The sequence below is a fragment of the Periplaneta americana genome, chromosome 3 (genome assembly GCF_040183065.1).
Source record: "Periplaneta americana isolate PAMFEO1 chromosome 3, P.americana_PAMFEO1_priV1, whole genome shotgun sequence".
Taxonomy (NCBI): Eukaryota; Metazoa; Arthropoda; class Insecta; order Blattodea; family Blattidae; genus Periplaneta; species Periplaneta americana.
Genome location: NC_091119.1, coordinates 19,474,226 through 19,489,280, shown reverse-complemented (window position 1 = coordinate 19,489,280; position 15,055 = coordinate 19,474,226). Strand labels below are relative to the sequence as shown.

Genomic DNA, 15,055 nt, shown 5'->3' with positions numbered 1-15,055 from the left:
TGAATCGAGGACAGGTAAGATTAAAATAGTTTCTTATGCACAGAAAACTTGATAGGCTATTCTGTACATTCGTTTCCTGTATTTCCTAAACTAATTTTTATGACCAAATGAGTGGTCTCTGGATCAAAATGATCGCATTTTAATTATGCAAATACAATTTAAATTAAGTAACATAATAAAATATTTATCCTTATATCAAACACGAATGTTCCCTGGATCAAATGTCCTATTTTAATTATGTAATTACTTTATATGTATTTCTAACGGGTGCAGCGGAGCGCACGGGTACGGCTAGTTAATTAATAAGTTTATTATTGTCATTATTGAGTGTAATTAGTTACCACTGCCACCGGGTATATACCCACTGCAGTGTGAATAAATACATACAATTCCAATAGGCATTTTAAATCACTTTTACACAAACTATCACCTGCACATAGGCAATAAACAATATTGTAAACACCTGGCTTTCCTTCCCATACGACTAGAAGTTGACACTGAAGGTCATTTGTTGATTCCTACTTGTACTGCCGCTCTCTCGTAGTGCATTGAAGATATGAGCCGTTCAGAACAAAAGTGGTGTAAGTCAAAATTGGGTAATGAGGTTTAAAGTAAAAATTCTGTAAAATACAGCGCAAAGTAGCAATTAATATGGCCTTCTTGCTATCCACTGACTACTAATAGTTTAAATAAATTGAATATTAATTGCTACTTTGCGCTGTATTTTACAGAATGTTTACTTTAAACCTCATTACCCATTTTTGACTTACACCACTTCTGTTCTGAAAGGCTCATGTTGCGCTTGTACCTGTGTCGTCATGCATACTTCAGACCAAATTAACCTGTATCGCGTGGTAACGCACATTTTTTCGCCCTCTATTAATAATATTATGAACACAAAGATGAAACTCACCGCTATTTCTCCTCCATTTTCAAACCACAAGCAAGTATCTTCCAGCGCTTCAATGGCACACTGCTCTCTGAGCGCTTCTCCTTCCAAATTACCCTTTTTGAATAAACTGTGATCTTCATACGTACTTTTCATTCGCCGGTATTCACCAAGATTGAAAACTGTAACGTTAGACATGCAGAATATCAATATTGTATGTGTATGTATTTATTCACACTGCAGTGGGTATATACCCGGTGGCAGTGGTAACTAATTACACTCAATAATGACAATAATAAACTTATTAATTAAAAAGACACTTAATAATACCAATAATTAATACAAATAATTAATACTAACAATAATTTATAATAATACTAATAATAATAATAATGATAATAATAATAATAATAATAATAATAATAATAATAGTGATGATAATAATAATAATAATAATAATAATAATAACAAGGGATATCCTAAATTAAATGAAACGATCACTTAAAATAACATTTGAAATAAGTCTAATTTGTATCTTAAAACTAAGAACGAACTAAAACCCACGAGTATGATATGTTCATATCTGCACAAGTACCTTTCAACATTACACTCATTTCGCTGTCAACTCACTCACTGCACTGGAACTAAGACACATTTCAATGATTCTATCCTGATTTCACTAACACTTCAAAAACATTTCACTGTTCAAATACTTTGCACTGCTACTATAAACTATAAAGCTTCACTGACAGGAACACGTTTCACTTACACAACACACTTCACTGACACAACATAGTTCTTCACTGATACAACACTTCAATAACAACATATCATGTTAGTGAAGAGTATTGTAAACTTTGGAATATTGTTTAAGTTTTGCCGAATTTAAATCGATATGCATACCAATACTTAAAGAACAAAACGAATTTAAGATGTGGAACTTATAAAAAAAATTGAGAAGTAGACATTTGGATATTCTACCGTGTCCTGGAACTTCACATCTTCAACGTTTGGGAACTATAAAATATGTTTCATCATCAGGGCAAGTAGATACGACCTGAAAAGTCAGTTATTCTGTTGGTCTTGTTGTGTTTGACTACTCCAAACAACTGGGCAAGACTATAATCCGCTTATTCCACAAATCGGGTGTTAATGAACAACATCGAAATACTTTCATTGAGTGCAGAGGGGTCCTAGACAAGCAAATTGAGATGGAGAATCAATTGGTCACCCACATAAAATATCTTTGGTACAACACATTGAAACAACTACTATGTTGTACTTATAAATCAATAGTAAAGCGAGATTTTGTTAAATTTATATTAGAATGACTTCATGCCTTCTGAATCCGGATTGCTTATAACTAGGGCCAGAAACTCATGTATTCGCATATGAAGAGTCCACTGCAAGAATGATGGATGTCACTTTCTTGTCGAAAATGAACCAAGACTGTCAATGCATAGCTTAAGACATATATAATGTACATAGAGAGTTATATGGCATTAACACTGATAGTCATTGTCCAGTAATGATCGGGAAATCACAGTTACGCTTTGAGCGCTAAGCATTTCAAACTTTCAATCGCTTCTCCTGCAAAATGTATTCCAAATGACATCCATCATTCTTGCAGTGGATTCTTCAAATATTTTTCAATTGGCTATAATTAATTGCAACATCAAGATCTCAGCTCATCAAACCAAATTTCATGTTGAATATATTTACATATTTTGGCTTTTTTTTTTTTAATAAATGCATATTATTTTATGTCATATTATTGTGACATATTTTCGCGTTTAAGATCATTAAAGCTGATTTTATGTTGCATAAAAATGCTTAGTTTGGATTTTTAAAATAATAACATCATATTATTCGTAGAAGTTGAACTAGCGCTTAAGGAAATGAGGAATGGGAAAGCAACAGAAGTTGATGGAATCCCCATTGAATTAGTAAAACGATTGGGTGAAGACAAAAAGGAAATTCTTCATTATGCAACGAAATATATGAGAAAGGCGTCTGGCCTGAAGATTTTACGGAAACAGTGTTGCTTCCAATACCGCAGAAAATAATGCACAAGAAAGTAACGAATTTAGACTATCAGCCTGATATCGCACTCGGTGAAGATTCTTCTGCGAATACTGAATACTGCGACGTTTATATTCTAAGACGGAAGAACAGTTGGAAGATTAGCAGTTTGGCTTAAGGAAGGGAAAAAAATACGAGAGATGCAGTTGGACTGCTACGAACAATCGGCGAAAGATGCCTAGAGAAAAATAAAGAAGTGTATGTAGTATTTGTGGAATTAGAAACGGCGTTTGACAGAGTGGATTGGAATAAACTCATGGGATTACTGAAGAAAATTGGTGTGGATTGGAAAGAGAGAAGGCTGTTCAGTAATCTTTATATGAAACAACGAGTCAAAGTCAGGATAGGAGAAGAAATGTCAGAAGGAAGTGAAATAGGGAGAGGAGTACGAGAAGGATGCCCTTTATCACAACTCTGTTCAATATCTACTTTGAGGAATTAGTGAAGAACTGTTTTCAGAACATGAGAGAAGTGATAGTAGGAGGAAGAAGAATAAAATGCATAAGATTTGCTGATGATATGGCGTTGTTAGCAGAAGAGTGAAGATAAATGCCAACAAGACGAAGGCCATGGTGATAGGATAGTAGCCTGTCCCCGTAAGAAGTTTCACTTCTGCCGTAAGTAGAGGCTACATACACGTTTGTTTTTTCTTTTCATCTATTAACTCGCCAACTTACCCATTCGTCTTTTCTTTTCCATCCAAAATATTCCATCCATACATTCACTATCCTTCCTTCCATCCAGCCATTAGCCATCCATCCATCCATCCATCCATCCATCCATCCATACATCCACCATCTACTATCCATCCATCCTATAGGCAATAGTTTTATTTCCATATCATATAATCTTTATAACTCTTTACCCATGAATACAAGGAATATCATATTTCACTTTCAGAAGGTTAATTAGAAAGACGTTGATGGCAAATCCACTCTAGAATGTCAATGAGTTTAGTAATATTATGTTTTAGATACCATTGTTTTAACCTCATGTAAATGATACATTTGTATAATTTAACGTGATCTTATACCATATCTTTTAACACTTTTAATCTGTCTTTGCAATTGTCTGGTATATTTTATTTTGATTTTATTTCAATATCTATCCATATTATTGTAGGCCATGTATTATACAGAGCATATAAAAAATCCGGCAAAACTTTCAATATTTTATTACACAAAACTACTAATGATAGCACTTTCAAACACACGTCAGTTTAAAATCAAACTCTCAAAGTTCTGTTTACACCTTGCAGAGATTCAATGTGTGAACCACGAGTGACTCGGCAGATGTCCAAACGATAATCAAACTCTTCCCATACCCTTTTCAGCATATCCTCTGTGACCGTGGCGGCAGCTTCTCGAATTCTGGTTTTTAGTTCCTCTAAATCACGTGACAAAGGCGGTACAAACACACGGTCCTTTAGTTATCCCCATAGAAAAATGTCACATGCAGTCATATCGGGTGACCTTGGTGGCCATGTCATGAAACATCTGTCCCTTACTCCAGCACGTCCTATCCAACGATCAGACATCTCCGTATTCAGGTAAGCACGAACTGCATTGTGGAAATATGGCGGAGCCCCATCTTGCTGAAAGATGAAATCGTCATCGAGGTCTTGTCTAAGTTGAGGCACCAACCATTGCTCCGACATGTCCAGATATGAATGTCCAGTCACAGTAGCCTCAATGAAGAAGAAATGTCCGTACAGTTTTCGTTGTGACAACGCGCAGAAAACATTCACCTTTGGTGAATCACGCTCATGTTCAATGATTCTGTGAGGTTTCTGTGTACCCCAAACACGACAGTTGTGCTTGTTAATTTTCCCACTCGTATGGAATGTCGCTTCGTCGCTGAAAATTAAGCGGATGAATAACTTTGAGAGTTTGACTTTAAACTTACGTGTGTTTGAAGGTGCTATCATTAGTAGTTTTTTGTGTAATAAAATATTGAAAGTGTTACCGGACTTTTGATATGCCCTGTATATTTGTATTTGACGTTGTCTATGGGCTGTATATTTTCTGAATATCTATCCATCTATTCATCCATCCATCCATCCATCCATCCATGACTTAAAACTAATACCACCCATAATAGACTATAGAATGTCGAGTAATCCATACTTTGTTCCCTACTCATTCAACTTTGCAGACAATTTAGATAGTTACCTTTTGTTCGAAAGCCAATCCAGTTCAAATACCTGCAGAGCTTTTTAGATATGTAAGTTTTTCCCCGTGCAGGAAGTCCAACCATTGCAACAATTTGAGGAGTCTGCAGATAGTCTGAGTAATATTCTGCAATAAAATATATTTTTAATTTTATTACTCTCTCACAAACATCTGCACAGCACTCTTTCAAACTCTTTATTGTAAAAATGAGGCTGATGAGAACAACAGTATTCAAGAAAGTATGTGCAGCATTTTATCAACAGTAATCTCACTAGAGGTTTCGATTTATCTAGAGAAAATCAAAACTCGAGTGGGATTTAATTGACTATTACACGATTAGAAGAAAGTATATAAAGATTAGAAGTAACGAAGTACTCCAATACAATAAAATATTAATTGATTACGAAAATACAACTGTCTTCAAATGTATTATTGTACCACCTCAACATTACAAATATTACGCTAGATGCATGCTAGATGGCAGTAGTGTCTTTATACAGACACTGTAATGATTACTATTCAATAAATCTTAATATTAAACAATCTCTGATACGTGACTATCCATAATATTATATAGCAGAAGTTCTTTTTATCCTCTCAGAGCAGAAGCTATAACATAACCTAACTAATATACACAAGTGTTAGAAAAGTTTTAATTAACGACGATGACATAAAAAATAAACATGAATAATTTTAAAAGGAATAATTATTGAATGTACAGTTTTCAAATTTGAATGTGGTTGGTGGTTCAATTGATGTTATATTGGACTTGTGCATATTAGAAGTGGAACTCGTTGATTTAGGCCTACATGGTGTATTCAACTTATTCAGGATTTCCGAATGGTGCTCTTCATTTATTTGTAAATCGGATTTCAGAGATGCATAGGTATGATCAGTGATCTTTATTAATTCTTGTTCTTGAATGCCAATGCGAGTCATATTTGAAACTGCTGTGCATCGACTGGAGTGGTTTGTAATTTTATATATATTTTTGACGTCCAGACCAGCGCAGTTTCAAATGTTGGCAAACAAAGAAACAAATGCTAGGAACGCGATAAAATTAAACAAATGCTAGGGACGCGATAAAATTGTGCGATAAGCAGCCATGATTGGTTGAAATACGTCCTTTCGTACCGTTTTATTGGTCAAAAGTAGTATGAGTGTAATAGTCTAGAGAATATCAAAACTCGAGTGGGATTTAATTGACTATTACACGATTAGAAGAAAGTATATAAAGATTAGAAGTAACAAAGTACTCCAATACAATAAAATATTAATTGACTTACGAAAATACAACTGTCTTCAAATGTATTATTGTACCATCTCAACATTACGCTAGATGGAAGTAGTGCTTTATGGTTATGATTATGTTTTCTTGTTACCGGTATCAGTTGTGCCAACTATGGAATTATCATTGAACTCTGTGGACTGTCACTAGTCAAGAAAGCTTTGTTGATTCAGTTTCATTTTTATTAAAACATTTGCATTCCACTTCAATCATCCGGATCCCAGTAATCAACGTCACTGGACAGATGATTTTCAATAAATCTTAGTATTAAACAATCTCTGATACGTGACTCCATAATATCATATAGCAGAAGCTATAACAAACATAACCTAAATAATATAAACAAGCGTTAGAAACGTTTTAATTAACGATGATGAAATAAAAATAAACATGAATAATTTTAAAAGAAACAATTATTGAAAGTAGGTACAATTTTCAAATTTGAATGTTTTAGTGGTTGGTGGTTCAATTGATGTTATATTGGACGTGTGCGTACTCGTTGATGTACATGGTGTATCCCTCAACTTATTCAGGATTTCCGAATGGTGCTCTTCATATATGACCAGTGATCTTTATTAATTCTTGTTCTTGAATACCAATGCGAGTCATATTTCAAAGTGCTATGCATCGACTGGAGTGGTTTGTGATTTTCTGTTTTTTGATGTCCAGACCAGTGCAGTTTGAAATGTTGGCAAACAAAGAAACAAATGCTAGGGTAGTGATAAAAATAAACAAATGCTAGGGACGCGATAAAATTAAACAAATGCTAGGGACGCGATAAAATTGTGCGATAAACAGCCATGATTGGTTGAAAGACGTCCTTTCGTACCATTTTATTGGTCGAAAGTAGTGTGACGTAGTAAAAGTGTAATAGTCACTTTAATTCGAGTAGAGCCGTTCCACGTATTCATTGGAATTTCCTATCAATTTTTATTTTACATGTTTTTATATTCCATGGTAGGCTATAATGAATTATAACTGTATGCCAGCAATTCATTTGACACAAAACATTTTCATACTGGTTGCTCAACGACGATGCAGTGTTCAGGATCAAGATTGAAGATAAGGTAGAGGAAATGAAAGTTACTACTCAAAGTGATCACGATTCAAGATTCAGAATCTCAAAAATTATTACGATTAAAGTTTGAGTTACAGAAATACAGAGTGTCCACATGAAACCTTTACAACGTCAGATGTAAATAAATTATTGAGAAAATATCGCGATACGGTTTTCTGCATGTTTTCTGTGGAAGTTTTTATGGGAAATTTGTCGGATTGCTGAAATGAGTTTTTTTGGTTGAAGGTGTGAATTTTGGTGAAATCTGACAACTCAGAAGATGGCACAATGTGTATCCTGGTTCATCAAGACACGATCAGATACACAGGTGCAAACGTCACGTCCGGAATCAATATGAAAGAGAACCTCCATCACGGCCAACGATCTGGGAATGGCACCGAGAATTTACGGAGACTGGGAGTGTGCTACGACAAAAGTTCAATGGGCGGCGAAGTACAAGTGTGGAAGACATTGATAAATGAAGAGTCCACTGCAAGAATGATGGATGTCACTTTCTTGTCGAAAATTAACCAAGACTGTCAATGCATAGCTTAAGACATATAGAATGTACATAGAGAGTTATATGGCATTAACACTGATAGTCATTGTCCAGTAATGATCGGATAATCACAGTTAAGCTTTGAGCGCTAAGCATTTCAAACTTTCAATTGCTTCTCCTGCAAAATTTATTCCAAATGACATCCATCATTCTTGCAGTGGACTCTTCAAATATGATAAATGTTGAATATTTAAAAAATATAAAACAGAAAAAAGAATTTTGCAGTTTGGGAAATGTGTACTCGTAACTTTTAAAAACTTTATAGGCTATAATCGGTAACGTCATGAATTAAAATTAGGGTTGCCATATTTCTCTTCGACAAAACCGGAACAAAATTTCACATCCCTAAATAAATAGAATGGATATAATATGACCAAGTCCTTCAACAGATACGTAAAAAAAAAAAAAACAACTATCTGTAAATTTTTTATTAATAAATCGAAAAGTTAATGTATTTTAAGATCGAACACAATCTATTAAATTGACAGAATTCTACATTAAAATTGTTTATTATAATACCTTAAGGTTTTTGTACCAATCATACCTACTATTCACAAGACTTTACTTGTTCTTGGTCAGGATTCTACGTTTACAACCTTCCCCCTTGACAGATCTCCTCATCTTCAAGATAGGAGAAGTTGTTATGATTTATTAAATTTATCTTCATGTAAGACACAATTTAATTACTAGACGTCGGATTTTTAGACTTGAATAGGATAAGCTGCAACAATTTTATATAAACATTCCAAAATGTATGCAACAATAGAAACTCTCGAGCGATGATATTGCCTAAAACAAGGTGCATTAAAGTACGTATGTTTCAGTCTACGCTAAACGAGTCTAAAAATCCGAGGTCTATTAATTACTAAACATCTAAACACAATACTGTATAAGACTCGTTGCAATTACCCATAACACTTGGTCTGTGTATGAGGCTGAAGTGGCGTTCTTTACGAACATCATGTAAGTGAAGTTCTTCTGGTTCTTCTGGGAGGATGTTTACTGAAAAGCTTCTATATTTGTCTCCGGGTCGTAATACCAATGAACTCTCTTGGTGGAGGTCTGTCATATTGAGTTTTCAATTCCAATTTTCTGTCAATAATTTTACACTGATGTTTTAATACTCGAAACGCCACTGCTCCTGAAGTAATTTAATGTGATCGTTTTGAGAGACACATACTTTTATTTGGATAAATAATTTAAAATTCTATATAGTCTGGTGTGGATTTTTGGTGAACAGAGATAATGTCCAATACAGAAAGGTCCAACCTCTGAAAATGTTCATATGCTTTTAATGTCCAGGGTACAAAAAGGTCCACTGTACTGAAAAGGTCTGTTACAAAATATCCAACATAAAAATGTCCATACTGTAATTAAGAACAATGACCAAAATGCCCAATTAATGAAAATTTCCATGTGATTGTAATGTCCAAGGTACGAAAAAGTCCGATCTAAATAAAATATGACAACACAATTATACACACAACGATCATTGCAAAACAACTTTATTTGTTGGTATAATGGTTATAACATAAACCTTATAAAACTAAATTTGTATGGACTTTGGATAAGCAAGATAACAAAATTTAGTCTTCAACATTTTTAGGCTCACCATGGTTACTGTATAATTTGAGATGATGCGAAATTGATCATAAATGGCAAGGTCAATCAATTTCAGCTTTATAGACCTATTGCTGGTAGTTTACTAGAATGGCGATTGTTTCTTTATTCTCTATATACAGCAGTGGCGTAGCGTCAATGTAAGCTAAAAAGCTTAGCTTCCCCAGTTAATAATAATTTCATAATAAACCTGCAGTTTATGGGGAAAATTATTTCTCAATTTTAATAGAATTTATATTTACGCATTAAATATTGTGATGCGGCAGCTCAGGATGATTTGTGATGCAGCAGTAAACAAGAAGCCTGCACACACCAGCTTCCAAGCAGACCGGTTTCTTCTGTGTAATCCACCCCGCAGATTTTCCATCCCTTCCTAAGCTACCCTAGTCGCAAGACTCGCAAAGAAGCTAGCTTTAACATTTAAAATAAGTAGTTTCCGCGTTATCCCTTTTCGTCTAGTTATGTTCAGTTGAAGTGTTAGTGTGCATTGTGGCTGATATAATAAATAATGAGCGAAATAACAGTTCCTGACACCAATTTACTTGAATTTTTTTAGGACAATTGTATTATCAAAACTGACTTACGAACAAAAGTGATTTAAAAAACAAATGACCAACTCCCTTGCTGTCAATGAAGGACACAACCAAAAGACAGACGCATACTTACGTAATGATACTAATATTGTGATTTCTCTAAGTATGACAGGGAGTGAGCTAATGTTATACGTATACGTGTCTATTTGTTAGAGATATGTGTAAACCGTGAAATCATATTTTAATACGTATCATTTGAGGTCATGCCTTATTGGTGTTACGATGTTCCAACCAATCTTCGACTGCTGACTTGAAATTGACTACTATTTATTTTAAGACTGTATTTTTGTAATACGTTTTCTCATATTGCATGAAAGACAACTTGAGTTAGCTTCCCCTACTCAAAATTTCATGCTACGCCACTGATATACAGTACCTTTTATTTAAGGGTTGTTTTATAATGTAAGTAAATGTAAGACCTTGATTTCTGTTTGACTTTGTTGCTATTTCAGATGGTCAATAAAATGCCATATAATTACATATACAGAGACATCATTTCATTTTTACTTCAATTTTTATTGTACCTGAGTTTTTGAATGTACTTCACTCCCACCCCTTCTACTAATGAAGTTCAACCGTCCTCCACACAGATCCAAGACTGCACATACAGTCATAGTAGCCTTACGGTCATAGTGAACAGTACGTTCCAAAAATATGTTCGCGTTTTCCAGTGACGAAAGAGCTTTCAATATTGAATCATTTTCGCACGGGTACTGCCGTCCATTTGCCTACGTCGTATTCCGGTTTCCTCCACCAGTTTTTATTTGCCAGCTAGTGGCTGGGCTGTCTTAGCTCTTTTCTGAGAACATTAATTTCTGTTAGGAATTGGACGTTTACGTAATATTATACAATTGTTTAAAATAACTTAAATAAAAGGGCCTCGTTAAGTAATTAAATGTCACGTGATTTCCTCCCTTTCTACGACGCTGCGACATAACCACTTGGACGGACAGTAGATAGCATGTCTGAGTAATTTTATCTTTTCGGATCAGGCAGAAGTGAAGATTGAATTTACAGTACGTAAGGTACTATTTTATAGAGAAGGAACAGAATTATTTCAACATGAGTTACTAGTACGAACAACGAAACTGGTAATTGGGATTAGGTACAATAGCCCACAGTGCGATAATATGCACATAGAGCTGAAGCCTGTATCGAAATGAACGGCCACCATTTTCAAAAATGTGCTTAAATATCCATATTATGATTATTTTTCAATTTAACTTCATTCTCTATATTGTACGCTAATGTGCTGTAGACAGTATAATATACACTGAATAATGAATACGTCCACATGGACAGCTCAGTTCGTGAGTAAAACACTCATTGTTAATACTGTACTGTATTTTGATTAAACAAAAACCTAATGAAAATTATCAAACTCAAAAGCTTGATATTTCCTATTTTACGTAAATGGATGAACTACTTTTCTTCCCTCCTGTACCTAGTAAAGTGATTTGTTTGTATCTACTGTATATTACATCAGTATCATCGAACTCCAGTCGTGGATAGGGATAGCAAACGGTGTTTCCGGTATCAATCGTTGATCCGAAGGTATAGCCAGGTTAATATTAGAAATGTTAGTAAAAATAAAATGATGTCCCTGTATATTGTCGCATATTGGATTTTCCTACGTATTGGAGCTTTTTGTATATCGGACATTTTGCATAATGGAACTTTTCGTATATTGGACGTATTACATTTTGGATCTTTTTCCTTTTTGGACATTTACTACTTGGACTAAGTTTCATAGACAATTTTTAATTGGATATTTTTGACCGGACGTTTTCTGTTAAGAACATTTCAAATTGGACGTAATTACCTTTAACCGGATTTCTAACAGTCGAGCAGAATTTAATTTTTATTTAAGAGGAGAGGTACTCCTTTCGCTAGCATAATTATTTATTATATTTCAACACTTTTGATAACCTAAAAGTTTTCTTTTTGATTATGAAAATTTTTTGGTGTATTTTGTTCAACCGGACAGTATTTACATGATAACTAAAAAGTATTTATGCTCGACCATGCCGAAATGTAGTAATTATACACCTGGTAGCAGACCTTTAATGCATGTCATTAAAGTACACCTACTCATTAAAGGTCAGGTCTTTCAGCCAATGACGACTCAGGTTACAACTGTTCGGTCAATGACAGGTCAGCTTTCTACCGTTATAAAACCGCAAGTATCGATTATTCTCGGATATGCAATCGAAAGAGAATTAGCGAAAAGTCACGGAGGCTGGAAATCCAATACTGTCGCAGAAGGTTATATTCTGTTACTATAATAATTAGCGTTAATTGTAAATAATATTCAAATAAATTCAATATGTCATCTCGTTTTTCAATGTCTAATTTAATTTCAATGTTATCTCTGTAGATTCTTATGGCCTATCAAGGTCAATGTGGACATCTGTTCCTCGGAAAAAATCAATACTTTCGCGTCTGCGCACATCTCACAGCATACGGGACTTTGCTAAAATTTAATATCAAGTTAGAAATATGGTCGAGCATAAAAAGTCGTATGAAACTCGCCTATAATGGTAATTAAGAAGCTCGTATGAAAATTATGAAACTCGCTTGCGCTCGTTTCATAAATATCCATACTCACTCTTCTTAATTACCTTCATTATAGGCTCGTTGCATAATGTACTATTATAATATTTATAGAAACTTTGCATGCTATACAAGGTGAATCTAAGTAATGTCATTAATTTCAGGGGGTTATTCTTTGAGGTATTTCAAACAAAAAAGTTCAATACAATTTTGCTCGTTTTTTCTTCCTTTTCGAGATAAAAATTGTTTTATATTAAACATTTCATAGCGTGTTTTGAGAAAATCATTGGTTTAATTCCCAATATGCCCAGTCAATTTAAAAGAGTAGTGTATTATGATAATAAATTATTGAAAATACTTTGCCCTTAAAATGTGCGCATGATCAGACACACAAGGAAACAAAACTAAATTTATTACCTCAACTAATCCTTCTCTTGTGAACCAGGTTGGTTGTCCTCTGATCATGCCTACCGCCTCCTTTCTGGGACTTAAAAACATCAGCATTGCTAACGTACCGCCTTCAGAGTTTGTATTAGTACAAAAAAGAACTATATAACGTACCTATGTGATTCTTCAGACGAGTTTACCTGGAGAAGTGCTTAGAAGAATACTTCAATCGAAATATCAAGTGATTCACTTTGAGAACAGTTTACCAAACGTAAATTGTATGTTTCAAGAGCATTAACTAGACTAAAACATTATTTTATATTTTATTTCGTTTCTAGGGATACGTACATTCGTGTATCAATTGTTATTCTCCTCAATCATACTAATTATTGTAGCGTCATTTTACGTAGTATTCAAAATATTATTGTGCGAGATCGTGCGTATTTGCTTGGTTTCTGCACAAAACCAATCCGCGGAAAGTCTAAAATTCCACATTCAGTATTCCCAACCTAACACACATAACAATTTCCCTCTCCTTACCGCTTAAGTGACATATTGATTTTACTGCTTTAGGCTTTTAACATATTATTTTTAGAGACGTTCAATATAGTAATAATTATAAATTGGAAACTTACCACTGCAATTTCACCTAAATTGCACTGTTAATTATTGTTTTTAAATATTTGCAAAAATTAAGTAAACTCTACAACTCCACTAAAGTTACTGCATTCGTGATGTAAGTAACATTAAGAAAGCCGTGAAAAAAAATCAACAAATCAACTTGCCGATGTTATTACTGCAATATGTTATATAAATAATATTGTTAAAATGAAAAATAAATCATTACATAACCTTACCGTTTGTTTTAAGTTCGCATTTATGGACTGGGGGGAAAAAAAGACAGACGTGTATCACAGCTTGCTGGAGTATAGTAAACACAGAAAACATTTTAAAGCAACAGTGTTGAAGATAGATACTTTTGTTTTACAAATCTGCAGTCATTGAACAGAAACCAAGATGGAGATTTCATTGCAACTAATTAGAAATTCCTCTTTCAGGTATGTAATAAACTATCTTCGCACAAAATAATGTACGATACACGAGCGATATGTTTTCTTTCAATTCTCGGAAATTAAAAAAGCTCAACTATGTTTCGCTTTTTCAAACTTTTCCTCGAACATGAAAACTTCAACATACCGCTCTTGTAACGCATATTACTATTTCGTCATTAAAGGAAAGTATTTTATGGAGCATATTTTACACTCAAAAGACATTAATGTTCCAATCCATAACAGCAACTTTTCGACACTTTAACTGATATAAAAGATCATTAATACAGAAGGTAACAGTTCAGGAAATGTAATACTGTGTTATTTATTTTGAATATGATAGAGTACCAGCATTCGAAAATTTTTGTAGAAGAAATTACTCTCTTCGAATCAGCTCTTAAAGAAATTTGAAAAGTGTAGAGTGGATCTTCGATACACAATAGGCAAAAACACTTGTTCCTTCTAGAGATATTCTGCTGTCAGGACGATAATTTAAAAATCGATGAATATACGGTCCATTCTTTGTACAGACCCAGAAAGAAAACTTGGTCCACCTGAATTTTCCTACGTTCCATTTATAACATACTGCGCACGCTCTTACATACTGATACTAGTGATGGACGGTAGTCGATACTATCGCACATGCAAGCGAAATACTTGCTTTTGAAAATGAAATATTAGAACACTTAATTTTAGAGTCTTATCTATACCTTGCACTAATAATAAACAAATATTCCTGAAAAAAAATTTTTTCATTGGAATTCCAAGTTTGCCCGGAATGGCTTTAATGAGAGATAATACCAACAG

The 15,055-nt window shown here is 34.0% G+C and overlaps 1 protein-coding gene across 1 annotated transcript in view; it reads right to left on the bottom strand.

Moving 5' to 3' along the window:
* The window catches only part of LOC138696852 (6-phosphofructo-2-kinase/fructose-2,6-bisphosphatase 4-like), a 35,043-nt gene extending 25,928 nt beyond the window's left edge, over nt 1–9,115 (bottom strand). Inside the window, exons 1-3 of the mRNA XM_069822300.1 lie at nt 8,956–9,115; nt 5,143–5,268; nt 914–1,071 (exon numbers count right to left, since the gene is read on the bottom strand). Of these exons, the coding sequence (XP_069678401.1) occupies nt 914–1,071; nt 5,143–5,268; nt 8,956–9,115 (444 nt within the window). The remainder of the gene's footprint in view (nt 1–913; nt 1,072–5,142; nt 5,269–8,955) is intronic.
* Nucleotides 9,116–15,055: the final 5,940 nt, after the last annotated feature.